The sequence below is a fragment of the Trachypithecus francoisi genome, unplaced genomic scaffold (assembly GCF_009764315.1).
Source record: "Trachypithecus francoisi isolate TF-2019V2 unplaced genomic scaffold, Tfra_2.0 Lachesis_group3, whole genome shotgun sequence".
In the NCBI taxonomy this organism is placed as follows: Eukaryota; Metazoa; Chordata; class Mammalia; order Primates; family Cercopithecidae; genus Trachypithecus; species Trachypithecus francoisi.
This window is the reverse complement of record NW_022681468.1, coordinates 147,610,688-147,638,409: the sequence shown is the minus strand read 5'-3', so window position 1 is coordinate 147,638,409 and position 27,722 is coordinate 147,610,688. Positions and strand designations below refer to the sequence as shown.

At 42.0% G+C, this 27,722-nt stretch overlaps 1 protein-coding gene and 1 non-coding gene across 3 annotated transcripts in view; both read right to left on the bottom strand.

Moving 5' to 3' along the window:
- ZNF106 (zinc finger protein 106) overlaps nucleotides 1-27,722 on the bottom strand; it is an 81,174-nt gene that overhangs the window by 6,919 nt on the left and 46,533 nt on the right. For both annotated transcript variants that reach the window (XM_033190420.1, XM_033190418.1), the window contains 13 exons: nucleotides 26,515-26,584; nucleotides 24,429-24,583; nucleotides 23,793-23,853; nucleotides 21,784-22,125; nucleotides 18,805-19,324; nucleotides 18,383-18,438; nucleotides 17,025-17,170; nucleotides 14,832-14,966; nucleotides 7,096-7,212; nucleotides 3,520-3,711; nucleotides 2,518-2,580; nucleotides 986-1,105; nucleotides 415-486 (listed from right to left, as the gene is read on the bottom strand). In XM_033190420.1, the coding sequence (XP_033046311.1) occupies nucleotides 415-486; nucleotides 986-1,105; nucleotides 2,518-2,580; nucleotides 3,520-3,711; nucleotides 7,096-7,212; nucleotides 14,832-14,966; nucleotides 17,025-17,170; nucleotides 18,383-18,438; nucleotides 18,805-19,324; nucleotides 21,784-22,125; nucleotides 23,793-23,853; nucleotides 24,429-24,583; nucleotides 26,515-26,584 (2,049 nt within the window). The remainder of the gene's footprint in view (nucleotides 1-414; nucleotides 487-985; nucleotides 1,106-2,517; nucleotides 2,581-3,519; nucleotides 3,712-7,095; nucleotides 7,213-14,831; nucleotides 14,967-17,024; nucleotides 17,171-18,382; nucleotides 18,439-18,804; nucleotides 19,325-21,783; nucleotides 22,126-23,792; nucleotides 23,854-24,428; nucleotides 24,584-26,514; nucleotides 26,585-27,722) is intronic.
- On the bottom strand, nucleotides 6,669-6,775 carry LOC117071635. Its single transcript, XR_004432403.1, has one exon. It is a non-coding gene; the product is annotated as a U6 spliceosomal RNA (small nuclear RNA).

Below are 27,722 nucleotides of genomic sequence, written 5' to 3'. Positions count from 1 at the left end.
GGTTCAACTCCGTAACTTAAAAGTGAAAAAAAAAAGGCTTAGCAGGGTTATGTGAGTTGGTTTCTACTTTTAGATCTGCTGTAACCATGCCACACTGGCCAAATCTCCTGACTCCATTCCAGTGTTCTATTCAGATCATGTCTCTGGAAAAGGCACCACTCAATTTTTTGAAGCATCTTAAATTTACCTTCTATTTAACTGTAGTTGATACTACCATTTTTATTGTAATAATTTTGGCTGTTAATAGACAATGGAATATTCAACACTGTCCCCTGGTTACTTCCCTATTATGCCAAGAGATGGGAAGGTACTTAACAATGAGGCATATCAGCAGATGTCACTTTTGAAAGTGACAACAATTTTTTTAGCAAACACATTCAAAAGCAAATATCTGACATGACAAATAACACTTACCATGCTTTTATGGATGGTCATACACATAATCATGTCTTTGTGTCCTCCATAAACTTGTAATCGATCATGAGACTTAGGCAGAAGAAAAAAAAAAAGAAAGAATTAAAGTTATTTATACCTTGCGTTTAATAAGTACAGTCCCTAAAGGCCTTTAGCAGGTATAAAACCACACCTGAGGCGCTAAGTGGAAGCACTAGTAGCATTCTAACAGAAATATAATCTAACGACAATTTTTCTTTCACATTCTACTATACAAGGAGGGAGCTGGTAATTAGAGGTAATAAAATCAATTTTGTTAGAATCAGAGTTTCAAACTTGAAATTGCACACAAGAACTATAAATTAACTAGAACTAGAAACTAAGTTTTGACACCCATGACCCAGATCAAGTGTCTCAGAGCAGTTTGTGAAAGTTGTAATCTACAGGCCAGCTGCTTCATAATTATCTAGAAAGCTCATGAAAATGCAGATTCCTGGGTTCCATCCCACCTTACTGTATCAAAAATCAACACTAAACTCAAAATGACAATCTCCCCAAATCATTCAAGCAAAATACTGAATCTAAATTCTACCTGTAATTCATAGACACGAACAAATTTATCCAGGCAAGCAGTCACCATCACTTTTCCTAGGATATTCACCACAGTCACTGCGTGATTGTGACCTTTATAGATCCGCACGAGCTCACCAGTCTGTGTCAGAAGAGAAGTAAGAGTCACCAGACTGACTTTTGAGACTCCTTCCTGGTTATAATTCTATAATTCTAAGAGGCATAATTCTGAGGATACTGTACACATACAATTAATACAATTAATAGTGTTAATTAACTGTACAAATAGTATTAATAGTATTAACTTTAATAGAAGTATTCCACAATCATTTATTACATACACAAAATATATGAATTGTATCCTGATGGAAAGACTCTAATGTCATGGAAAGAAAGTGGCCAAAACTCTATCTGTATTTATAGCCTTCCAAGTACTTTTACTTTTTTCATTTCACTGGATCTAGACCACAAGTCTATCAGTTGGGAATTATTACTCTGAGGTTACAGACCAGGAACTGAGCTTCAAATTATTATTCTGAGGTTATAGACCAGGAATGTAGCTGCCTCTACGACCTGAGAACACTCTCTCAGCTGTTTCTGTTGTTCATTTTTTTAAGAGACAGGGTCTCACAGGCTGGGTGCAGTGGCTCACACCTATAATTCCAACACTTTGGGAGGCCGAGGTGGGCAGATCACTTGAGCTCAGGAGTTCAAGACCAGCCTGGGCAAGAGACCCCATCTCTACAAAAAAAATATGAAAAAATTAGCCAGGCATGGAGGCTCACACCATTAGTCCCAGCTACTTGGGGGGCTGAGGTGGGAGGATCCCTTGAGCCTAAGAGGTTGAGGCTGCAGTGAGTCAAGATCGCACCACTGCACTCCAGCCTGGGTGATAAAGTGAGATCCCCATCTCAAAAAAAAAAAAAAAAAAAAGATAAAAAGAAAAAGAAATGGGGTCTCACTTGGTCACCCAGGCTGGAGTGCGGTGATGCGATCATACCTCACTGCAGCCTTGAACTCCTGGGCCCAAACAATCCTCCCACCTCAGCCTCCTGAGTAGCTAGAATTACAGAATGCACTGCCATGCCCAGCTTATTAAAAAAAATTTTTTTAAGAGACAGGGCCACTATTTTGCCTAGGCTGGTCTCAAACTCCTGGCCTCAAGTGATCCTCCCACCTCAGCCTTCTGAGTAGCTGGCATTACTGGTGACAGCCATTGGGCCCAGCTCTCAGCTGTTTTTACTAGTTCTATTTTAACTACATATCATACCCACTTTCAGAAAGCCTCAGCTGCTCCGTTTATTTCAAGTTTAAATGAGGCATTCAAACTAAACCTTACATAAACTTTGAGTCTGTCTGTCCACCATTAAAAACGTTGATGAGGTAGAATTTCTAGGTTACATAATATTATCCAAGAGCACATGCATAGGGATGATGACAAATTCCTTTGGTGGATAAAGGGCTTAATTTAAATTGCAAGAGGTTTAAGAAAACCATCAAGCTTTAACGATTATTTTACTCAAGGTTTCTTTACACAACACCAACATAGCTTACATGAATGTTGTGGGCATGGACTGACTGATCACTGGAGCCACTGAACACGAGATCATTCACCACCTTAAAGAAAAAAATTCAACATGTCAGATTCTGTATACGGTTCTCAATTTTCTCTACAACTTGTAATACACATTGGCAAATTCTAATTTCCATCCTATTTTGAGATGAGCACAATGAACTAGGTATAAAAGTTTCTCAGACAAATTTTCTTAGCTGAAACCTATGCCCCCCACCAAGCATGCTAATTAACTGATAATGTATTATTAGGTTTGTTACCTTTCCACCATGACTATGAAGCAGCCTAGAAAGGCATTCGAGTATCATGCTAATTAACTGATAATGTATTATTAGGTTTGTTACCTTTCCACCATGACTATGAAGCAGCCTAGAAAGGCATTCGAGTATCATGCTAATTAACTGATAATGTATTATTAGGTTTGTTACCTTTCCACCATGACTATGAAGCAGCCTAGAAAGGCATTCGAGTATACCCACTCTATAACAAAATACACTCATTGCTTCTCAAATGAAAGTGTATCACTTGGTGATGTTGGTGTGAAGAAAAGGTTTGCAATCTCCTCACTCTTTCTGAGGTGGTGTTTCTAAATGATGCGTGAGATAACATGGAAATGCCATTTAAAATCCTTCTCTGTTTTGTTTTGCTTTGCTTGAGTCAAGGTCTCACTCTGTTGCCCGCGCTGGAGTACAGTGGCACAGTCATGGCTCACTGAAGCCTTGATCTTCTGTGCTCAAGTGATCCTCCCACCTCAGCCTCGTGAGTAGTACAGGTGCACACCACAACATCTCACTAATTTTTGTATTTTTTTGGAGAGATGGAGTTTTGCCATGCTGCCCTGGCTGGTCTAGAACTTCTGAGCTCAAGTGATCCCCCTGCCTCGCCCTCCCAAAGTGCTGGGACTACAGACGAGAGCCACGCCCCTGGCCTCAAAACCCTTCTATTTGTGCCAGACAACTCCTATTCTCTTGCACTGTACTTGCCTTCATGCAAAGAATGGTTTTGCTATGGCCCTCCAGAGTTCTGAGGAGCAGTCCATTCCGGGCATCGCGTACACTAATGGTGCAGTCATAAGAGCCCACGACCAGCAGTTTTCGGGCACCTTCCTGAGCTGTGGCAAGACAGCTGACTGCCCGGGGGCCATGGCATTCAAAGATCTCAAGTCGCTTGTTGTTCTGGAAAATAAGCCAAGATTAGAGCTAAAAACAACTTAGCTGGAAAACTCCAAAACGAACTAACCAAAATCATTACCTTGGTACAAACGCTCATTTCTGTCACCTGTACTCAAATTTTCATACCCACTCTGCAGCCTTCATGTATCCATCTCTGCTATTTCCCACTCCAACCCTCTTTGCTGAACCTTCCCTATCCCCTGATCTGAGGAGGGCAAACTCTTACATTATAAACTCCTTTATAATTTCAACCCACACCATCCCCATCCTAATTAGAAACTGGTTCTCTTTTTATGCTCTCTTTTACCACCTGTAAGTTAGTAACAATGAAAGGTGAACCTTTTTTTTTTTTTTTCAAACCCTAGTGCATTTTCCCTGACACAGACCCAGGAACTATTTCTGTCATCCAAAATTTAGGCCATCTATGTGTCATGCTGTTTCCAAAAATCTCTACTTAGAATTACCTTCCTAGACAATTTCAGTAAGTCTCAGATTCTCCACTTTTTTTTTTTTTTTGAGACAGAGTCTCGCTCTGTCGCCCAGCCTGGAATGCAGTGGCGCCAGCTCAGCTCACTGCAACCTCCGCCTCCTGAGTTCCAGTGATTCTCCTGCCTCAGCCTCCCGAGTAGCTGGGATTACAGGTGCCCGCCACCACACCTGGCTAGCTTTTATATTTTTGTAAAGACAGGGTTTCACCATGTTGGACAGGATGGTCTTGAATTCCTAACCTCAGGTGATCCGCCCACCTCAGCCTCCCAAAGTGCTGGGATTACAGGCGTGAGCCATCATGCCTGGCCTAAATTCTCCTTATTATGATGTTCTTTTGGCACCTGGCTCCATGTCATCTCTGTCATCATTTAGTAGACTATAGAAGCCTAATTATACCAGAGTGACAGGGTCACATCCTGAATCCCAAAACATTCTTTTATCTCAGATTTTAGACTTCTTTCCTTCATCCCCCAACCAACCCTGTTCATTAAACCTCCCAATTCCACAAAAGTTCTTTAGGTGCATGCCTGGAATAAGGCTTCTAAAAACTAAGTAGCTGATCATTGCTCAGATAGGCTCAATATAGGCTGGAGGCCTATATTGCTGAACAATGATTTCAGCCGTCTTTTTTTTTTTTTTTTTTTGAGATGGAGTCTCGCTCTGTCACCAGGCTGGAGTGCTGTGGCCGGATCTCAGCTCACTGCAAGCTCCGCCTCCCGGGTTCACGCCATTCTCCTGTCTCAGCCTCCCGGGTAGCTGGGACTACAGGCGCCGCCACGTCGCCCGGCTAGTTTTTTGTATTTTTTAGTAGAGACGGGGTTTCACCGTGTTAGCCAGGATGGTCTCGATCTCCTGACCTCGTGATCCGCCCGTCTCGGCCTCCCAAAGTGCTGGGATTACAGGCTTGAGCCACCGCGCCCGGCCGATTTCAGCCGTCTTGAAGTGCTAGGGAGACAGACTGAATGGGGAGGTCGGGACCCAAAGGTAGACCGGCCCTGGTAAACAGTCCTGGTTTTCTGTTGTGACTCCAGAAGCACTACATTCTAAGAGTATGGACAAACTAGGAAAAAGCCCAGCCCTCATTTTCAAAATTCACATCTATGCAGAGATTCTCAAATGTCTGTCTCTAGGACCATCTTCTCCACGGCTTTTCAACCCTTTAAAGAACTTCTCCATTGGAATTTCTTGTCATCATCTCATCATTTTGCCTCAAGATTGCCTTGCTCCTTACTTCTGTCTACTACTTAAAAAAAAAAAAAGAGAGAGACAGGGTCTCACTCTGTCACCCAGGCTTCAGTACAGTGGTGTGATTATAGCTCACTGCAGCCTTGAAGTCCTGGCCCAAGCAATCCTCCTGCCTCAGCTTCCTGAGTAGCTGGGACTACAGGCGTGTGCCACCATACTTAGCTTTTTTCTTTTTTTTTTTTTTTAGTTAAAAAATCTTTTTTTTTTTTTTTTTTTTTTTTTGAGAAACAGGAGTCTTGCTTTGTTGCTCAGGCTGGTCTCGAACTTCTGGGCTCAAGCAATCCTCCTACCTCAGTCTCCCAAAGTGCTGGGATTATATGCATGAGCCACCATATCCAGCCACTTCTGTCCACTTCTGATAATCTCACAAAAGAGAAGATAATTAGGTAATTATCACATTTTAGCCTTTAAAATATTTTAAATTTACTTTCCTCTACATTTCTATTGCCCTAATCCAATTTAATCAGACTTAGAACTTGTCTGCATCTAGAATGCAAAAATCTTCACTAATTGCCCTTCTATGATGTATCATATCAAATACACCAAATCACTTGGCACTTGATTATATACACATTAGATTCTAACTTGATTTTTAAGTTTCCTGTAGGCAGAAACCATGACATATTTTAATGCACATCTTCCGTTAGTTCCAGCTAGCATGTAGCCTATGAATGACACTGTACTAGTACCATTCTAACACATGGTTACAAGATGACCAGGGGATATGGTGCCACAATTAATTAGCAATCAAACCTATCAAGTCTACCTCTTAGATTATATCTTTCCTCCATTCCCTTCTCTTCATCCTGTTTAACCTTTTTCATGTCAGCTTCCACTACAAAGCCTCCTAAATGGTCTCCCTGCCTTTGCTAATACCAATCTTTCCCAATCTTATCAACTCCAGTGACTTTTCCTGAAACATAATGGGATCATGTTTCTCATACTTTAAAGCCTGTAAGATGAAGTCCAACTACCTTATCAAAGCACACAGGGCCATCAAAAACTAAACCTTATTCTGGGGCCTAACACATAACAGATGTTCAATAAAGGCTAGGTCAACAAATGAATTTATCTCTGGGTTAGGAAAGAATGAAGCCATTTGGGCATTAGAGCAAACCTCTCAGTTCACCTCACAGATGGACCGCCCTCATGAAACCCTAAACCAGTGCCAAACCACACCAATGTCATACTCAATGGAATTTAAGTTCATTTTTCTTCATTTATTTTTTAATATGGAATGCTTCATGAATTTGCGTGTCCTCCTTGCGCAGGGGCCATGCTAATCTTCTCTGTATCATTCCAAATTTAGTGTATGTGCTGTCGAAGTGAGCACTTAAGTTCATTTTTTATGATGTCATTCTTAAACTGAGACAGACTAGTTTAATCCATGACTCATTATTTGGCCCCAAATCTTCAGGCTTGGTTTAATTTAGTGGAGTTACATTTTGGACCTGGCACATTTGAGTAGAAGCAGAGAGAATGGAGGATCTTGTTTCACTTACATCAGAAGATAACTGTGTTTGAGTAGCAGCTGATTCTGCTGCTTCCCCACAGAAGAAAACAGGAAAACCCCTGCCTGCTACTTCTTCCCACACAAGCTCACACTATTTGCAAGTAGCATGGGAAGCAAGCCTTTTCTCCCCAACCACTAACCTTTATGTTGAAGGTGACCACAGTGCCATTTGCCAGTCCCGCATAGAGGATTCGCCACCTACTGTGCAGGCAGAGGACTCGGTCTTCCAGCTGTAACTGCTCCACACACTCTCGGCTCTGATAAAAGCACATAACCTTGAATCAGCAGAGGGTACTGGCAAATGAGATGTCAAAAACAGTTCCTCCAGAAGCAGACTTTAAAATGACTCTTACGTGGAAGAAAATGTGACATCCTCTATTTTGTAGGGGACTATCTTAGATCTGTTTTTCCTTTGAAATATGAGGCCAAAGACTCCCAAGCTGTAGGTAATGTGAAAATAAAACATAAATTCTAGTAATGTTACCTATGTTTCTAACTTAGAACGTAGAGATTTTTCAAGGGGCACTATGAGTTGGGTCTTAGCCTTTTAAATTAAGAGGCCAAATATAAAAGACAAAGCTGTATTTTGACATCTAAAGAGAAAATCAGGATTATAGTTACATATTTGATAAATGCACTAATCAAATATGTGGTTTTCTGCAACTTACTCTCTATTTCAATAGCTCCCAAATGCCTCCTTCAAACTGGTGCCGGGTTAGTTGGGCTAAATTACTCAAGAAGCTTTTAAAATATATAGAACCCAAGCTCCAACCCCATCCCTGAGACTCTTAATTCAGTGGGCTCTAGAATCTGTGTTGTAAAAAATTTCCCTAGTAATTCAGATGTACATGCAGGTTTAATGCCCACTGTTTGATCTGACCTTCAAAAAATGATTTCTACCAGTTTCCTCCAACTAGATTATACTAGCAAATCTCTTTACCTAGAACCCAGAATTGGCCAGGACATAGTACATTCAAAATTTATTGTTGAGGCCAGGCACGGTTGGGATTACGCCTGTAATCCCAACACTTTGGGAATCCCAGGTGGGTGAATCATGAGGTCAGGAGATCGAGACCATCCTGGCTAACATGGTGAAACCCTGTCTCTACTAAAAATCCAAAAATTAGCCAGGCGTGGTGGCGCACGCCTGTAGTCCCAGCTACTCGGGAGACTGAGGCAGGAGAACCGCTTGAACTCGGGAGGTGGAGGTTACAGTGAGCCGAGATCACGCCACCACACTCCAGCCTGGGCCACAGAGCAAGACTCTGTCTCAAACAAACAAACAAACAAACAAACAAACAAAAACTTATTGTTGAAGGCTACTAAAGACCCAGGTGTAGCTTTTTAAGTGGGCTTGGCACTAGATGTTAAAATCAAGATGGTTATAATTGGGTAGGGTGGGACAAGCTGTGGGTAGGATGAGAAAAGCTGTGGGTTGTCAAACCCGTTGATCTCCTCTCCCAGCCTTCTTTCATACCTAAAAGAGTCAGTCAAATTACTCAATTTCTCCCCTGAAAAAATTACAAACATAAGTGCCATATACGAAATTGTAAGATATAGCAAAAGACAGTGAATATGTCTAAATATTAAGATTCATGTTGCTTCCGGTTAATCCATATGAGATCTTTTGTAACTTTATAGGGGAAATTGAACATTACATAGTAATAAAAAAAGAACAAACTATTGGCACATATACCAATACAGATGAATTTTCAAACATCATGGTGAGCTAAAGCTAGACATTAAAGAATACATGTGGTATAGTTATACTGACATGACAGCTAAGCACAGACAAAAGTCATCCATGACAGTAGTCAAAATAGTGATTAGCTTTAGAAGGTTATGCCCAGGGAGGCATTTGAGGGAAGCTTCAGGGCTATGAAATGGTCTGTTTTGATCTTTGTGGTAGTTATACAAACAAATATCTGCTTTTCTGCAAGCTGTATACTTAAAATCTGTGTGCTTTACTGTATGAAGTTATGTCTCGATGTCAAATAATGGTTACAAAATCTTTTTCACTAGTGTACAGTCCTGCTATGCCAAACACTACACATGAGAACCCTTAATACTGAAAAGCTTTTTTAAAAATTTTTTGCTAATATTATGAGTAAAAACGGTATTCCTTGTACTTCGGTTTTAATTTGCATTTATTTGCAAGACTGTATTTTTTTCAGTTATTTGTATTTCTTAAGAGACTTGCTTGCTTTTTGTCAATGTATTTATTTCTTTGTTTTTTGAAAGACAAGGTCTCCCTCTGTCTCCTGGCTAGAGTGCAGTGGCGTGATTACTGCTCACTGCAGCCTTGACCTCCGAGGCTCAAGGAATCCTCCCATCGCAGCCTCCTGAGTAGCTGGAACTGCAGGCGTGGGCCATCATCACGCATGCCTAGTTAATTTTTAAATTTTTTTTGGAGAGATGCGGTCTCGCCATGCTGCCTAGGCTGTTCTTGAACTCCTGGGCTCAAGCGATCCTCCCGACTTGGCCTCCTAAAGTGTTGGGATTACAGGCATGAACCACAGCACCTGGCTGTAGGAATTTAAAGGTGTAAGCCCCTTACAACATATACCAAACCTATGTTTGTCCTATCTTAAGTTACAGCTTTTCCCCCCATTTTTATATAAGACTATTTCTTGCCAAAATATGCTTACAATTTTTTTTCCACAAGTTTGCATAATTTTTTATAGGTTTGTACAAGTTGCCTAGCTAGGCTTGAACTCCTGGCTTCAAAGGATCCTCCTACCGCAACCTCCCAAGGCACTGGGATTACAGACATGAGCCACCGTGCCCAGCCTCTTTTTGTAGTTTCTTGAATTTTAAAGCTTTCTTCTTTTCTAATAGAAGCAATTAAAAATACAGATTTCCCTTTCAGCAATGCTTTAGCCGCATCCTACAAATGATATGTTGCATTTTCATTTAGTTAGATATTTTCTAATTTCCTTGTGATTCCTTCTTTGAACCACAATAATTTAGAAGTATGTTATTTTCATCTCCCTATATTTGGGGATTTCCAAGATTTCTGTTACTGCTTTCTAATAAATGTCACTGTGGTTAGAGAACATACTCCGTATGATTTTGGTGCTTTTAAATTGATTGAGACTTATTTAATAGCCCAGTATGAGGTCCTGGTGAATGTCTATGTGCGCATTCTTGAAAAAAATGTGTATTCTGCAATTTTGAGTGGAGTGTTCTATAAATGCTAATTGGATCTTATTTGTTAATGGTGTTGTACAGTTTTTTTTTTTTTTGAAACGAAGTTTTTCTCTGTTGCCCAGGCTGGAGTACAGTGGCGCAATCTCAGCTCACTGCAACCTTCACCTCCCAGGTTCAAGTCATTCTCCTGCCTCAGCCTCCTGAGTAGCTGGGATTATAGGCACGTACCACCAGGCCTGGCTAATTTTTTTGTATTCTTATTTTTATTTATTTTTTGAGACAGAGTCTCATTCCGTTGCCCAGGCTGGAGTGCAGTGGCACAGTCTTGGCTCACTGCAACCTCTGCCTCACAGGTTCAACCAATTCTCCTGCCTCAGCCTCCCAAGTAGCTGGGACTACAGGCACAAGCACCACACCTGGCTAATTTTTGTATGAGGAGGTTTCAACATGTTGGTCAGGCTGGTCTCACACCCCTGACCTCAGGTGATATGCCCATCTTGGCCTCCCAAAGTGGTGGAATGAATTACAGGCGTAAGCCACCACACCCAGCCTAATTTTTTTGTATTTTTAGTAGAGACAGGGTTTCACCATGTTGGCTAGGCCGGTCTCGAACTCCTGACCTCAAGTGATCCACTCGCCTCAGCCTCCAAAAGTGCTGGGATGACAGGCATGAGCCACCACATCCAGCTGGTGTTGTTCAGTTCTTATATATCCTTGATGGTTTTTATTTAGTAGTCTGTCAATTATTGAAAAAGGGTTGTTGATGTCCCCAACTATAATTGTGAATTTGTCTATTTCTCCTTTCAGTTCTATCAGTCACTGTTTCATATATTTTAGAGTTCTGTTATTAGGTACCTGTACTTACAATTGTTATATCTTTCAGCTGTGCTGACTCATCATTATGGAATGTCCTCCTTTCTCCAGTAGTATTGTCCTTTTCATTATTTAAAGGGACAGTGTCTCGCTCTGTTACCCAGGCTGTAGTGCAGTGGCACTGTCATAGCTCATTATAACCTCAAATTCCTCAGCTCAAATGATCCTCTCACCTCAACCTCCCAAGTAGCTACGACTAGAGGTACATACAACCATGCTTACCTCACTTTTTCATTTTTTGCGGAGATGGGCTCTCACTATGTTACCCAGGCTGGTCTGGAACTTCTGGTCTCAAGCGATCTTCCCACCTCAGCCTTCCAAAGTGGGATGTAGGCATGAGCCACAGTGCTCAGTCACTTGTCTTAAAGTCTGCTTGCCCAATATTAACATAACCACTCCAGTTCTGTTACTATTTGGATAGTGTATCTTCTTCCATTCTTATTCTTTTACTTTCAACCCATTTTGTCTTGACATTTAAAGCAGTCTCTGGCTGGGCATGGTGGTGCATGCCTGTAATCCCAGCACTGTGGGAGACCAAAGCAGGGGGGCTGCTTGTGCCCAGGAGCTTCAGACTAGTCTAGGCAACATAGCAAGACCCTGTTTCTAAAAAAAAAAAAAAAAAAAAGGCCGGGCGCGGTGGCTCAAGCCTGTAATCCCAGCACTTTGGCAGGCCGAGAAGGGCGGATCACGAGGTCAGGAGATCGAGACCATCCTGGCTAACACGGTGAAACCCCGTCTCTACTAAAAAATACAAAAAATTAGCCGGGCGAGATGGCGGGAGCCTGTAGTCCCAGCTACTCGGGAGGCTGAGGCGAGAGAATGGCGTAAACCCGGGAGGCGGAGCTTGCAGTGAGCTGAGATCCGGCCACTGCACTCCAGCCTGGGCGACAGAGCGAGACTCCGTCTCAACAACAACAACAACAACAAAAAGGCCGGGTGCGGTGGCTCAAGCCTGTAATCCCAGAACTTTAGGAGGCCGAGACGGGCGGATCACGAGGTCAGGAGATCAAGACCATCCTGGCTAACACGGTGAAACCCCGTCTCTACTAAAAAATACAAAAAACGAGCCGGGCGAGGTGGCGGGCGCCTGTAGTCCCAGCTACTTGGGAGGCTGAGGCAGGAGAATGCCATGAACCCGGGGGGCGGAGCTTGCAGTGAGCTGAGATCCGGCCACTGCACTCCAGCCTGGGCGACAGAGCGGGACTCCGTCTCAAAAAAAAAAAAAAAAAAAAAAAAAAAAATTTAATTAGCAAACTGTAGTGACATGTGCCTGTAATCCCAATTACTCGGGAAGCTGAGGCAGGAGGATCACTTCAGCCCAGGAGTTCCAGGCTGCAGCGACTTAATCAGCCACTGCACTCCAGCCAGGGTGACAGGCCAAGATCGTGTCTCAAAAATAAAAGTGTGTCTCTTGTAGACAACAAAGATTTTGATGTTACTTCTGTATCCAGCCAATTTCTGCCTTTTGATTTTAGTATCAGTTCACTCACATTTAATGTAATTATTAAATATGGGTAAATTTAGGTCTCCAATTTGCTATCTGCTTTCTATTTGTCTCATTTTTATTCCTCTATTTCTCCTTCTACCTTCTCTTGTATTAAGTATATTTTTCGCTTACCATTTTAATCCCTCAATTGACTTTCTAAGCACAATTTCTTTGTATTATTCTTTTTTTTTTTGAGAAGGAGTCTTGCTCTGGTGCCCAGGCTGGAGTGCAGTGGCATGATCTTGGTTCACTGCAATCTCTGCCTCCCAGTTCAAGTGATTCTCCAGCCTCAGCCTCCCAAGTAGCTGGGATTACAGGTGTGCACCACCACACCCGACTAATTTTTGTATTTTTAGTAGAGACAGGGTTTCACCAGGTTGGCCAGTCTGGTCTCGAACTCCTGACCCCATGACCCTCTTTGCATTATTAGTTTAGTAATTACTCTAGGGCAGTATTTCTCAAAGTGTGGTCCTCAAACCATCTGCATCAATATCACATAATACCTTATTAGAAGTGTAAATTCTTTTTGTTTGTTTTGGTTAATTTTTATGCTTTTTTGAGGCAGGCTCTTGTTGTGACACCCAGGCTGTAGTGAAGTGACACAACCATAGCTCACTATAACCTTGAACTCCTGGGCTCAAGTGATCCTCCCGCCTTAGCCTCCGGAACAGCGAGGACTATAGGTGTGAGCTACCACATCCAGTTCATTTTTATTTTTTTATAGAGACAGGGTCTTGCTATGTTGCCCAGGTTGGTCTTGAGCTCCTGGCCTCAAGCAACCCTCCTGCTCTGGTCTTCCAAAGTACTGGGATTACAGATATGAGCCATAGTACCTGGCCGAGAAATGTAAATTTGTGAGTTTGACCCCAAGCCTACTGGATCAGAAGCTCTGGGAAGGGTTGCGTGTGGTGGCTCATGCCTGTAATCTCAGCGCTTTGGGAGGCCGAGGTGGGAGGATCGCCTGACTCCAGGAGCTCAAAACCAGCCTGAGCAACATGGTGAGACCCTGCCTCTTAAAAAAACAAAAAACAAACAAAAAAACACCTCTGGGAGCGGGTACCAGTAATATGTGTTTTAACAAGCTGTCCAGGTCAATGTGATGCACGCTCAAGTTGTAAGGCAGTGCCTCCAGGGATTACATTTTTAAAATTATAACAATCTAGTTCAAATTAGTACTTATTCCCAGTAAAATATAAGAACCCTCTTCTAGCACAGCTCCATCCCCTCCTACTTCTTTTTTTTTTTTTTTTTTGAGACGGAGTCTCGCTCTGTCGCCCGGGCTGGAGTGCAGTGGCTGGATCTCAGCTCACTGCAAGCTCTGCCTCCCGGGTTTACGCCATTCTCCTGCCTCAGCCTCCCAAGTAGCTGGGACTACAGGCGCCCGCCACCTCGCCCGGCTAGCTTTTTGTATTTTTTAGTAGAGACGGGGTTTCACCGTGTTAGCTAGGATGGTCTCAAACTCCTGACCTCGTGATCCGCCCGTCTAGGCCTCCCAAAGTGCTGGGATTACAGGCTTGAGCCCCCGCGCCCAGCCCCCTCCTACTTCTTTATGTTCCTGTTATCACATATATTCCATCTATGTTATAAACTTAATGATAGCCTTATCAATTCTGCTTCATGTATCTCCATCTTTTAAAGAAATTAAGAATATATTGTATACAATTTTAAACATAATTTTCTCATTTCCTTCAGTGCATTTAAGTTTAAAAAACTCTCAGAGGAGATGTCCATTTCTAATTCTGCAGATTTAAAAAATTTTTACATTTTGCTTTTTTTTTTTTTTTTCTGAGATGGAGTTTCGCTCTCGTTGCCAAGGCTGGAGTGCAATGGCACCTCAGCTCACTGCAACCTCTGCCTCCTGGGTTCAAGTGATTCTCCTGCCTCAGCCTCTCAAGTAGCTGGGATTATAGGCATGTGCCACCACACCCGGCTAATTTTGTATTTTTAGTAGAGACGGGGTTTCTCCATGTTGGTCAGGCTGGTCTTGAACTCCCAACCTCAGGTGAATCCGCCCACCTCTGCCTCCCAAAGTGCTGGGACTACAGGCGTGAGCCACCACACCCAGCCTACATTTTTCTCTTTATTCTATCTAGGATTAATTTTGATACATGATACGCATAACATTTGTGGCAAAGACCAAGGAAGGTATATTAATAGTAGGAAGCGAAAAAATACTGGTGGAGACAGAAAATACAGTTTATGTCTAAGTCTCATATCTACCTAAAGCTACAACAATGTGCTAAACATTGTTTAGAAGCGAAAAGGAGACGGTGGGTAGAATGAAGCATCTGCCGGTGTCTCCACTCCACACAGTAAATACAAAGCGACTCAATATGAACCACTTTGGATTTCTCTGGACTCACCTACCTTAACATTATAGCAGCGGACGGTATGGTCACTGGAGCCGGTGTAAAGGGCAGCGTTCTTCCCGGATGTCTGAGTGACCAGGAGGCAGTTTACTTTCGAGGTATGGCCCTCAAAGACACCAACACATTTCCGACTCTAAAGTTTAAGCACAGACCAGATTATTACTTATGAGATATAGAAGGATTAGAGAATATATTTCCTCAAAAAAAAAAAAAAAGATGCTAAAACATTCAGTTCACTGCTGTATCCTCAGTGTCTAAAACAGCACCTGGTACACAAAAGATGTTCAGTAAATGTACGTTCACCAAATGCCAGCAAACAGTCATAGGCAATGAGGTATCTGAAAGTATATGTTAGTTGAGCCATACCAAAAAATATTTACGGCAATTCACTGTAAGATAGCCAGAATTTTAATTAATGTTTAGGGCAAAGCTTTCTGACATGGACCAAGGACCTAGCAAATCCAAACTGTAGCTAATTACCCACAAAAGATGTGCATTTGATAAGCAGCTTGTGAGAATGCACCATGGTATTCAAAAACATATCAGGTGCTATCACAGGTCTAGTGGTTCTGGTGGTGTTTCTCTTTTTTTCTTTTTCTTTTTTTTTTGAGATGGAGTCTCGCTCTGTCACCTAGGCTGGAGTGCAGTGGCGCAATCTCGGCTGACTGCAAGCTTTGCCTCTTAGATTCATGCCATTCTCCTGCCTCAGCCTCCCGTGTAGCTGGGACTATAGGCACCCGCCACCACGCCTGGCTAGTTTTTTGTATTTTTAGTAGAGACGGGGTTTCACCGTGTTAGCCAGGATGGTCTCGATCTCCTGACCTCGTGATCCACCGGCCTCAGCCTCCCAAAGTGCTGGGATTACAGGCTTGAGCCACTGTACCCGGCCTCTGGTATTGTTTCTTACGAGTACATTCCAAATGTTATCTCAGTGCACATACTGAGATCTATTTAGAATGTACTTGTGGCCGGGCGTGGTGGCTCAAGCCTGTAATCCCAGCACTTTGGGAGGCCGAGACGGGTGGATCACGAGGTCAGGAGATCGAGACCATCCTGGCTAACACGGTGAAACCCCGTCTCTACTAAAAATACAAAAAATTAGCCGGGCGAGGTGGCGGGCGCCTGTAGTCCCAGCTACTGGGGAGGCTGAGGCAGGAGAATGGCGCGAACCTGGGAGGCGGAGCTTGCAGTGAGCTGAGATCCGGCCACTGCACGCCAGCCTGGGAGACAGAGCGAGACTCCGTCTCAGAAAAAAAAAAAAAAAAAAAAAAAAAAAAGAATGTACTTGTATACATACACATACACATTTTGATACCCTGTTCCCCTAGATCTTACACCTATACATCCTGGTAGCATTGCTTCCTTTTTTCAGTCATTCGTGTTAATCCTCATATCATTAAGCTAAAGGAATCTACATACCTGTTGCCTATAGCAAACACATTTTCGTGGTCTGTCATCTAACTTTTAAATTTTCACTGACTCTAGCAATTTTAAATATTTTCATGGTGTTCATTCAGACAACATCATGTTCCTCAAATTTCTTAAGCTGTCATTGTTCATAATTAGTTTATGAACAAATTCAAATTCAAAACTCAAAAGTTAATTATTTTGAGAGTAACAAGCATCAGATAATACTAAGGGTGAGGTAGTGGAAAAGTGTTGCTCTCCTTAATAACTCGAACTCTACTTGTAATCAATCACTTGTCAGGGAAAATACCTTCTCCAATACTTCCCCATATTCACTCCATCCCTCCTCTATTATGTAGCTGCTATGCAAGTGACCCCATTACCAACTCCAGTGTTGGGACCGGAACAGTCCAAGACCACTGGTGTAATCCCAACCCCCTTTTGCCACAGGCAAAGGTGATCGTTCAGGGAATAAAACACAGGACCCTTTTGTGCTGGTGGGAGGGAAAAAGAGACCCTAGCGGCTCCTGACATTTACCTTGTGAGCAGGAGGGGAACTACCTTTCAGAAAGAGGTGATACCAGAGAAGGCAGGGTAGAGAGACAAAAAGAAACTAAGTCCCCAATGACCTTGCGGAGCTACTGGATCAAATGCATCTAAAGTCAATCTAAGGCCCACCCCTTCCTCCAGACAGCCAACAAATTCCCTTTATTGTTTAAAAGAGTATAAACTGGATTTTCCAAAACCTGCAACCAAAAACATACTACATGTTCTATCAACTTACCACCAGATTATAAACCCGGACAGTTTTATCTGCTGAACAGGTATATAGTAAGTTCCCAAATATCTGAATTGCATTGACAGCAGCTTGGTGCCCCTCAAAGGTTCCTTCTGTGGGCTCATCATCATCTCCTGGCTCTGAAGATATTTCTGGAAAACAAGAGTAGGTTTCAGAGACATGTCTGCTAGAGTCTGAAAAGACCCTCAAAAATCAGAACTATTATACAATACAGCAGTCCCTAGATTAAACCAAAAGTAGATCCCCTTAAAGCTTAGTTCCTCTATCAGACTACTCCAATTCTGATTACACATCTTCACTATGAAGACTGCATAATAAGCAAAGGCCTTTCACTTAGGAAAAAGATAGGTAATTATATAACGAGCTTTTGGGCTGGGTGTGGTGGCTCACACCTGTAATCTCAACACTTTGGGAGGCTGAGGTGGGCGAATCACCTGAGGCCAGGAGTTTGAGACTAGCCTGGCCAAGATGGTGAAACCCCGTCTCTACTAAAAATACAAAAATTAGCTGGGCATGGTGGCGTGCGCCTGTAGTCCCAGTTACTTGGGGAGGCTGAGGCAGGAGAATCACTTGAACCCAGGGGCAGAGGTTGCAGTGAGCTGAGATCACACCACTGGATTCCAGCCTGGGCGACAGAGTGAGACTCTGTCTCAAAAATAAATAAATAAAAGCTTTGAGTGATACTTGGAAGGTACCCAACCTCTCCCACACTTCCAAACAGTTATTTCTTTGAGTAAGGCAGTATTCCTTAAGCAGTTCCTTCTGAAAGCAAATATCCTTAGAGCCAATGACACCTTAATACTAATTAGTTGAACAGATAAAGGAGCTGGATAAGACAGATTAGAAGGGCCAGGCATGATGGCTTACACCTGTAATCCCAGCACGTTGGGAGGCCAAGGCGTGAGGATCACTTGAGGCCAGGAGTTGGAGACCAGCCTGGTCTCTACTAAAAATACAAAAAAAAATTTGCCAGGCATGATGGCGCGCACCTGTGGTCCCAGCTATTTGGGAGGCTGAGGCAGGAGAATTGCTTGAACCTGGGAGGTGGAAGTTGCAGTGAGCAGAGATCATGTCACTGCACTCCAGCCTAGGTGACAAAGCAAGACTCCGTTACAATCAATCAATCAATCAATCAATAAGACAGATGAGAATAAGAATCTGAAAGACCAGGATTTGAGGTTTTAAGAATAGCAGAACTGTTGATCAAGGCAATCCTCTTGGTGATAAACCCCTCCCCATTCTCTTATTCTATAAATATATTTAAGTAGGTTTAAATTCTGGCTTTAATATTTACAAGGCTTTTAATTCTGTGGTTAATTTAAATAAAACTGAACAGCAAATACCTGAAGAATTCTTTGATCCTTTTATGGAAGAGATCACAGTCTGAGTTTCTGCCACACTACAAAATAATAGCAAAAGTGTTCTCAGCATCTGTGTGAACAGGGCGGGTAGCAAAAGTAAAAATTTCCTGACTCAAAGGATTTTTCTAAACAATGGGCAAAGTAGTAATGATATAAGAAATTAGTTTTTCCATCTGAAATTTCTAAAGGAAGGGAAATAAAAGCAGAGTGAATATTTATAACACAGTCAAAAGAGAAAGCAGAAAATCTCTACTGCCGAGCTTTAATTTTTCCATGTCCACAATCCCTGCTGCATTCACGTAAATTTTGATTTTTAAATAAATTCTGATTCATAATTTAAAATTCTATTTAAAAAAATAAAGTTGGTGAAAGTTCTTCTGACTGGACCAATACAATACTCTTACCTTACAGGGATGCCGTCTTTATAGCGAGTGCCAATTTCACTGGTCGAGCTAACTTCATCACACCCAGAACGAGAAGTTTCTAGCAGGTTTTGCTCTGTAGAGTTCCAAATATCCTTTTTAGATGGGCTATCTGGTTTCTCTTCTCCTGATTCTGAAGAATCAATGGCTACTACTTCTAACTGAGGATTAGGAATTTCTAGGACTTCCAGAGACGAGTCACTATCTGGCTCATCTCTGACACTCCCTTGCTCCCGACCAGTCCTGCTGTCTTCCCAAGTGGAGGTTGTTACTTTCCCCCCTTTAATTAACTTTCCAGCTTTTACTTTCCTTACGGGTTTAACAGTCAAAACATCCTGTTCAGTGTCGCTATTCTCAGGAACATGGGCAGCCCGTAGACTTTTCTTCTTCCGAAGTTTCTTCTTTTTCTTGCTTCCCCTAGTCTCAGCTGATGTCAAAGTGGATTCTGCCTGTTGTTCAGGCTGGTCAGCTGGAGAGTGGGGTTCCTTTTCCAAAGGGGTTTCTGAAGCAAAAGACAATCTTAGAAAAGAATTGGTACAGGCTTCAGACCCACTATTGCCTCTGGTTGGCTCTTCCCCTTCTTTATTTATGCTAGAAAGACCAGCTGATTGGGAAGAGGGAGAGTTCTGTTTCTGGTATTTCTTTGCTCCACAGAAAACTTCAGTTCTTGGCTAGGCTCATGGAAACTTTCTGTTGACTCTGATAAGGACAATCTAGCAGTGATGACTGGATAAACTGGATAACTGTCACTGATCTCTCCTGAATTGAGAGGAAAAAAATTATTGCATCCTTTTTTTGTGTTTGCTGCAATTTATCACTGACTGAAACTCTACCAAATATTTCAATAAGATGTTCACAAAACCATGACTGTTTCAGCTGGTATCTCACCCCTCAGTTTCCCATCACCTACATACACTCCTATGACAGCACTTACTACCCTCTGCCTTGTGTGAATGTCACAGCCACTGTGTGTCTTATTCCCTACAAAAGCTCCTTGTGGGGAGGGACTGTTTCTATTAATCTTTTTTCTTGTTTTAAATGTCCACACATTTAACATTGTGTTTTATTCTTAGCAGACACTTAAATGTCTACTTAGCTGAAGTTCTTTTATTTCTTTGAAGTTTTCATTATCCACACCCATCCAATTTAGCTACACTTTAGTAGTTAAAATATTTGCTGACTTAGAAATGTCAATTTCCTTTGACACTTCATGTCTAGGAATTAAAAGTGATGAAATAATCACAGATGTACTCAAAGACATATACAATGCAGTGTTATACAGAATATGAAAAAAGTTAGAAAACTATTCAAAAAAGATTCACCACATAAATTATTGTATATCCAAATTATGCAACTATTAAAATATTATGCAACTTGTAATATAAAATATTTTAGATAAATTATTTTTATGATAGAAAAATCATGATATATTAAAAAGGTTATATATGATTGCTCCTTTGTATAAGTTCTACATGTAAACACAAAAACATGATTTAAGAAAGATTGAAATAATATGTAATATGAAAAATAGTACCAAAATATTTCATGTAATCCATAAATATATACACCTACTATGTACCCACAAAAATTTAAAATAATTTTTAAAAATATGCTACGGGCTGGGCACGGTGGCTTACGTCTGTAATCCCAGCATTTTGGGAGGCTGAGGAGGGCAGATCACTCAAGGTCAGGAGTTCAAGACCAGCTTGGCCAACATGGTGAAACTCTGTCTCTATTAAAAATACATAAATTAGCTGGGCATGGTGGTGGGCGCCTGTAATCCCAGCTATTCGGGAGCCTGAGACAGGACAATCACTTGAACCTGGAGGCGCACGTTGCAGTGAGCCAAGAGGACGCCACTGAACACCAGCCTGGACAACAAAAAGCGAAACTCTGTCTTAAAAAAAAAAAAAACTGCATATATATATAAATATATATACATATGTTAAGCCAGGCACAGTGGCTCACACCTATAATCTAAGCACTTTGGGAGTCCAAGGCGGGTGGATCACTTGAGCCCAGGAGATCAAGACCAGCCTGGGTAACATGGTGAATCTCTACAAAAAAAAAAAAAATACAAAAATGAGCCGGGCATGGTGGCAGGTGTCTGTAGTCCTAGCTACTCCGGAGGCTGAGGTGGGAGGTTCATCTGAGCCCAGGAGGTCAAGCCTGTGGTGAGCTGTGATTGTGCCACCGCACTCCAGCCTGAGTGACAGAGTGAGACTCTGTCTCAATAAACAAATAAGCTATACATTTGATACTAACATCTAGATTAATATTGCAACACAGTACTGGTAGTAAAATCTAGAGTAATTTTTTAGACTTTCTGCTTTTCCTCAGGAAACCACACAATGCGTTTGTTGGACTTAACTTTCAAATACAGCACCACTGTGGTAATGCACACTTCTACCAGGATTTTACACAGCTTAGACATATTCTCAGATGATAACCAGGTAAGTGTTATTTTTTGAAAAGAGTGAAAACCCTGGCTATTTCTCAACACAAAGTTCTTAGTAGATGATTCCAAACCCCATCATGGCCACCTGCCTCTCAAGCTTATATTAATCCTGGTTTGTATTTGAGATTATATAGACAGTTAAGTGCAAAGAAATTCAGAGGATAGACCTTATTTAGAAAATTGGTTGAATTAACTTCAACCCCATTTATTTCACACAAAACAAATTTTATACTTATCCTAATAAATGGAACCTTGTGGGTGTTAATACAAAGTCAACTCTAACCCTAGATAATAGGAAATGATAGAAAATGACTGATATTTAAATTACATTCTCTAAAATATTTTAAAAGAATCCTCCTGTATATATGAAGAGAATTTCAGTGAAAAATTAGTTGTATTTGCTCATTTTAGTTTTAATGAGCAAGTATGGCTTATATCACTCATATAAAAATGCCCCAGTCCCACTACTGGGATGCCCTTAACCCAGAGAAAAGCTTACATACTATTAGCTTCCAGTAGTTCGTTGGACACATTGCAGGCAGAGCTTGGTGGCACAGCATTCACATTCTCATCTTGTTCAGGAGACATGGGCTCTTGTTTAATCTGAACTGATGAGTCTGGAGCAGGGACACTGCCATGGGTTTGGAAAGTAGGAGATGTGGTTATTTGAAGAGAGGCTCCGGTGGGTGATGGAGACACATGGGAAGATGGAGGCTCCAGAAAAAGTGGGAAAAAGGGAGTAGGCAGCAATGCCGCATCAATGGATGTTTGAGATCTACTGTTCGTTCGTTCTCGTGTGACGCTACAGGGAACCTGGTCTGGGTGCTCAGAAGGTTCATATGTTTCTAGAATGGGAAACAGACATACATAGAAATGCAAAAATGTTATCTGAAAAGTCATTTGTTTCTGAGCTAATTTGTATATTTAAATATTAGAAAAGAATTTTAAGTAAGTTTATTAGCATAGTCTGTCATAATTCTCCAAAATATAGAGAATATAATCTCTACAACCACCAAGGATACAGACAGAATAGGCATCAACATTTTTTTTAGATAGGGTCTCGCTTTGTCACCCAGGCTGCAGTGCATGGACTCAAGCAATCCTCCTGCCTCAGCCTCCCAAGCAGTTGGGATTATAGGCACATGCCACTATGCCCAGTTATTATTGTTATTATTTTTTTGAGACAGAGTCTCACTCTGTCGCCCAGGCTGGAGTGCAGTGGCGCAATCTCGGCTCACTGCAACCTCCGCCTCCCGAGTTCGAGCGATTCGCCTGCCTCAGCGTCCTGAGTAGCTGGGATTACAGGCGCCGCCACCATGCCCAGCTAATTTTTGTATTTTTAGTAGAGATGGGGTTTCACCATGTTGGTCAGGCTGGAATTATTAATTATCTATTATTAAAAATTATTAATAACTTTTGTGTTGGGGTTTCACCATGTTGCCTGGGCTCAAGGAATCCACCTGCCTCAGACTCCCAAAGTGCTGGGATTACAGTCATCAGCCATTGTGCCTGGCTATATTCCAATTTTTCAAATTTTAAATGACTTATCCAAAGTTATATAGGTTACTAATGGAAGAGCGAATATTTGAATCCAGGCCTCTTGATTCTTAATGAAAACTCTTCTAAAACATATTGTCTGTTGCTAAACATTTTTGGGATGCACCATCTACAGACCTTACTATAGAAGGATGAAACTGGCCAGGCGTGGTGGCTCAGGCCTGTAATCCTAACCATTTGGGAGGTCAAGTTAGGAGGACTGCTTGAGCCCAGGAGTTTGGGACTATCCTGGGAAACACTGGGAGATCCCATCTCTATAAAAACATTTTTTAAATTTTTGTAACTTTTTATAATTTTTATAACCTTTAAATTTTTACGATTTTAAATTATAGCTTTATAAAATTAAAAGTTAAAAATTTTAATAACCAGTCATGGTGACACACATCTGTAGTCCCAGCTACTGGGGGGAGTGAGATGGGAAGATCGCTTGAGCCCAGGAGGTTGAGGCTGCAATGAGCCGTGATCATGCCACTGCACTCCAGCCTGAGTGACAGAGCAAGGCCCTGTCTCAAAAAAACAAAAAAGGATGAAACCAAGGAGACAGGAGAGAAATAACATGACCTTTTCATTACTATTTTTCATTCCCCTCAAAGAGAACAAAAAGGCCTGGTGCAATAGCTCACGCCTGTAATCCAGCACTTTGGGAGGCTGAGGCAGGCGAATCACCTGAGGTCAGGAATTCGAGACCAGTCTCGCCAACATGGTGAAACCCTGTCTCTACTAAAAATACAAAAATTAGCTGGTGGTGGGGTGGGCACCTGTAATTCCAGCTAATCAACTGCTGAGGCACGAGAATCACTTGAACCCGGGAGGCAGAGGTTGCAGTGAGCAGAGATTGCACCACTGCATTCCAGCCTGGGGGATAGAGCAAGACTCTGTCTAAAAAAAACGAACAAACAAACAAAAAAAAACAACAAAAAAGTAACAAGCTATCCATCAGATGCCCTCTGAATACCTTGTAATCCCTGTAGAATCTGTATTCTATGGGTCCTCAGTGCACTCATCTCCATAGTTATCTAAAAATAAAGTATTTTATTAAGCATTTTGAAATCCAACTTGTAGGGTCCTCTAGGTCTCCCCACTTTTCTTCCATGTCCTTGACCAAACATCAGTGTTTTGACTGCTGTGACCCAGCCAGCTGCAGGTTTTCCCCAGCAGGCCTGAACCCCACCTGGGGCCTTGACGATTCCCAGGCACTGATAAAAGCATCTAGGTTGTTGCCCAAAACACTGAAAGAAATTGGCCCTGGCCCAGAGCCGAATTCCTTAAACCCTCATATAAACTCCACATCCCGCCCGCTGGCTGTGGATACACCAAGGGAGAACACCCCTTTTTTGCTGTCCCTTGTCGGGACTGCTGCAGCCTACTCTGTAAGTAAGCTCTCCTAATAAATGCTTTGGACTCATCATCCTGGCATTTCGTGCTTCTTTCTTTGGAATCCTAACTGTCCCCGATTAGGCACAGTCTGGGCACTTCCCTTGTGGAAACTCCCCTGCCACTGCTTTTGGGGTGACTCCAGCCATGGGTTTGGCAGGACAAAACATGATTTCAGAGATGATCCATTTTTATTAAATCCTCCACATGCCGTTACCTGCTGCTTGAGCATAAGTAGCCTCTGAACTTCCACATAAGCTGTCTGAAGGGCTGCACGGGCTTGCAGAAGATTGTTATCCATGCACTGCAATGACTTACTAAGTTCTTCCTCCCTTAAAGAAATATTCAGCAGCTGGTCAACCTGAGAACGTTCTGCCAAAAGAAACCACAAGGTTCAGGTTAATACTAGAGATTTCCGTCTCATCACACAGCTCCTCACAAGATTGAACTATTCCCACTATTTAGGATAAGACTTTATGTATTCCTCAATAGGTCACTGGAAATTCACAAAACATTTAGTCAACCACAATGATATCAAAGCTAGGAACCAAAAGTGACACCTGCTAAGATGGAGGAGTCTCATAAGCTCCAGGGTCCACCACATCATTCTGTCTCATCTGATCACCACCTTCCACCACTGCCTTTCCAGGTGAAATCTGTCCCATGCAAACCATCTGTTCTAGGTCTCATTTCCCATTCTTCCTTTACCTACCACCGTCTTCACAAAGGACTTCTGCTTAGATTGGACTCTGGACCTAGACTGCTTGCACTCTCTTTCCAATCCATATTAGTCTGTCAGTTGACTTAAAAATTGTTTTTTTTTTTGTTTTTTTTTTTTTTTTTTTTTTTTTTTTGAGGCGGAGTCTCGCTCTGTCGCCCGGACTGGAGTGCAGTGGCCAGATCTCAGCTCACTGCAAGCTCCGCCTCCTGGGTTTCCGCCATTCTCCTGCCTCAGCCTCCCAAGTAGCTGGGACTACAGGCACCCGCCACCTCGCCGGCTAGTTTTTGTATTTTTAGTAGAGACGGGGTTTCACCATATTAGCCAGGATGGTCTCGATCTCCTGACCTCGTGATCCGCCCGTCTCGGCCTCCCAAAGTGCTGGGATTACAGGCTTGAGCCACCGCGCCCGGCCAAAAATTGTTTTTATTAGAGAAGACTTCCTGAAGAAAATACAGCTGTGAAATAGTACACTTAACTTACTTTGAATAAAATGTTCTGTGTATGTATTTACCATCATTGGGTTTGTCTGTTTCCCATTCAATATGCCAGGACCTCTCCCTTAAGCTCCACACCCACATAGCCAACTACAGACTATGATATTTCTAGCTAGGTTATCTCAAAGGTCCTTTAAGTCAAAGAATCCCTGAGGGAATTCATCACCTTTCTCTATTCTCAATCTGCTCCTCTCATGGAGCTTTCTAGCTCTACATATGATCCATCTGGTTGGTCCAGCCAGAAATGTGGGTTGTCCTTGACTCCTCCCTTATCCATCACATCCACTCACTCACGCCTCATCCAATCACTGCCGGGACTAGCCGTTATACTAGAACTGGGTTAGAGTCAAGGAAAAGCAGGAATCACAGAAATATATCAATGAGGGAGCAATGTTAATAACTTCTTTCCATAATTCACTTTAGAAAAACAACCAAGGAAGGGAGTGTGGAGGTAGGGCAGCGGGGAAGCAACCAACATGCCTCAAAAACAGAAAGTGAGAGAAATGGCTATACATGACCAAGAGGGCCAACATGTTTTATCCCACCAAAAAGGCTTAAGGAAACTTTCTGGCTTTATATTGTCCCAGTGATATACTAACCTTGGCTTACAAGTCTATGTGACATCATATATTTCTTCTACAGTTGTAACTGGATGTATTAGGAAATCAAACTTTTCTTTCCTCTTAAGCAAGGCAACAAAAATGTCCAAAAAAAGTCAGTGGACAATCAGTGTTTGATAAATGACAAGCTATGCTCTGTGTCAAGTTGTACAAACACTGAACTGCTACAAGAACCTCTTGGGGCTGGACACAGTGGCTTACACCTGTAATCCCAACACTTTGGGGGGCCAAGGTGAGAGGATCACTGGAGCCCAGCAGTTTCAGTCCAGCCTGGGCAATATAGCTAGACCCTGTCTCTACAAAAAAATAAAAAGAATTAGTGTGTTATCACACACCAGTAGTCCTACCTACTCGGGAGGCTGAGAGAAGAGGATTGCTTGAGCCCAAGAGTTGGGAGGTTATCAAAAAAACCCAAAAAACGAAACAAAAAACACCAACTTCTTTCTCCCAAAATATTCTGCACCATACCTTTTTTTCCTTTAATTTTCCTTCTTTTATTTTTTCTCTCAAGACTTGGGAGTTCAGGAGAAGATCCATCCTGGAGCGATAAAGAAAACTGCATAAAATCCAATGTGTAAAAGCCATTATCCAAGAGGAGCAAAAGGAATCAATTCGAAGATAGCCGTACGCTGTTCCTCACTATTGCTACCATCTCTAACATGATCATAGGAGTCTCACGCACATGGTACAAACTCAAATTTCAGTTCAATAAACATATCTGATTCAAGAAGAAAGAAAGAAAAAAAAGAATCCAGGGTGAAGTGCCTTCTAGCATCCTAGAGGTAGGAAAGCCCATGGAGGTCAGACAAAGCATTCCATCTTGGTGTAGTAAGGCACAAGTAGAAGTATTGACAAAGCCAGTTATATGTATAAATATATCTATTTATAACTTGGCATAGTTTCTACTTTAAATTTCAGCAAGAAAACAAAACAAAAAGCTTAACAGTCCACGAGACAAGCTCTTTGTCATAGGACAATTCCTCAGCTTGAAGTGTATTTTAAGTCATCCAATAACATCCACTACATATAGTATCTAGCTCAAAGGAGCAGAATTGCAATTTGAAGCAAGCCTAAAATTCATGACCTTAACTACTATGTTTATCACCTCAGTAGTAAATGAGAGAAGCCCAGCACAGTGACACATGCTTGTAGTCCCCAATACTTGAGAGGTTGAGGTAGGAGGACTGCTCGAGTCCAGGAGTTCCAGAGCAGTCTGGACTACATTGTGAGACCTCGTCTCTAATATAAATTTTAAAATATTATAAAATAAACAAATAAATAATGAAGAGAAGAACCCATTTTTTTTTTCACATTGCCAGATCCCCAACTATCTCACTACCAGCACCTCTTTCTTTCCAGAAAGGGATACCAAGAGGGTTAAGCAGTATTAGCGGCAGAATTTCCGGAAGAGCAGAAGTGCTATCAGTGAAATAAAAGATTCTTAAAGGCCAGGCTGGGTAACTGAAGGACGAAGGACAGAGTTACACAGACTAAAAATATTTCTATACTCTGTTCATATATATGCACTCTAACAGTATTAAAACCATCTTAGTGTTAAGCCTAGTACTCCTGAATCCAGCAATCATCCATGCTCTACAACAGTAGAACGCCTTTCTTCAGCAGCAGTGCAGAATGCATCTATGAAAACAGATTGAGTTACAGCTGAAGATGTGACT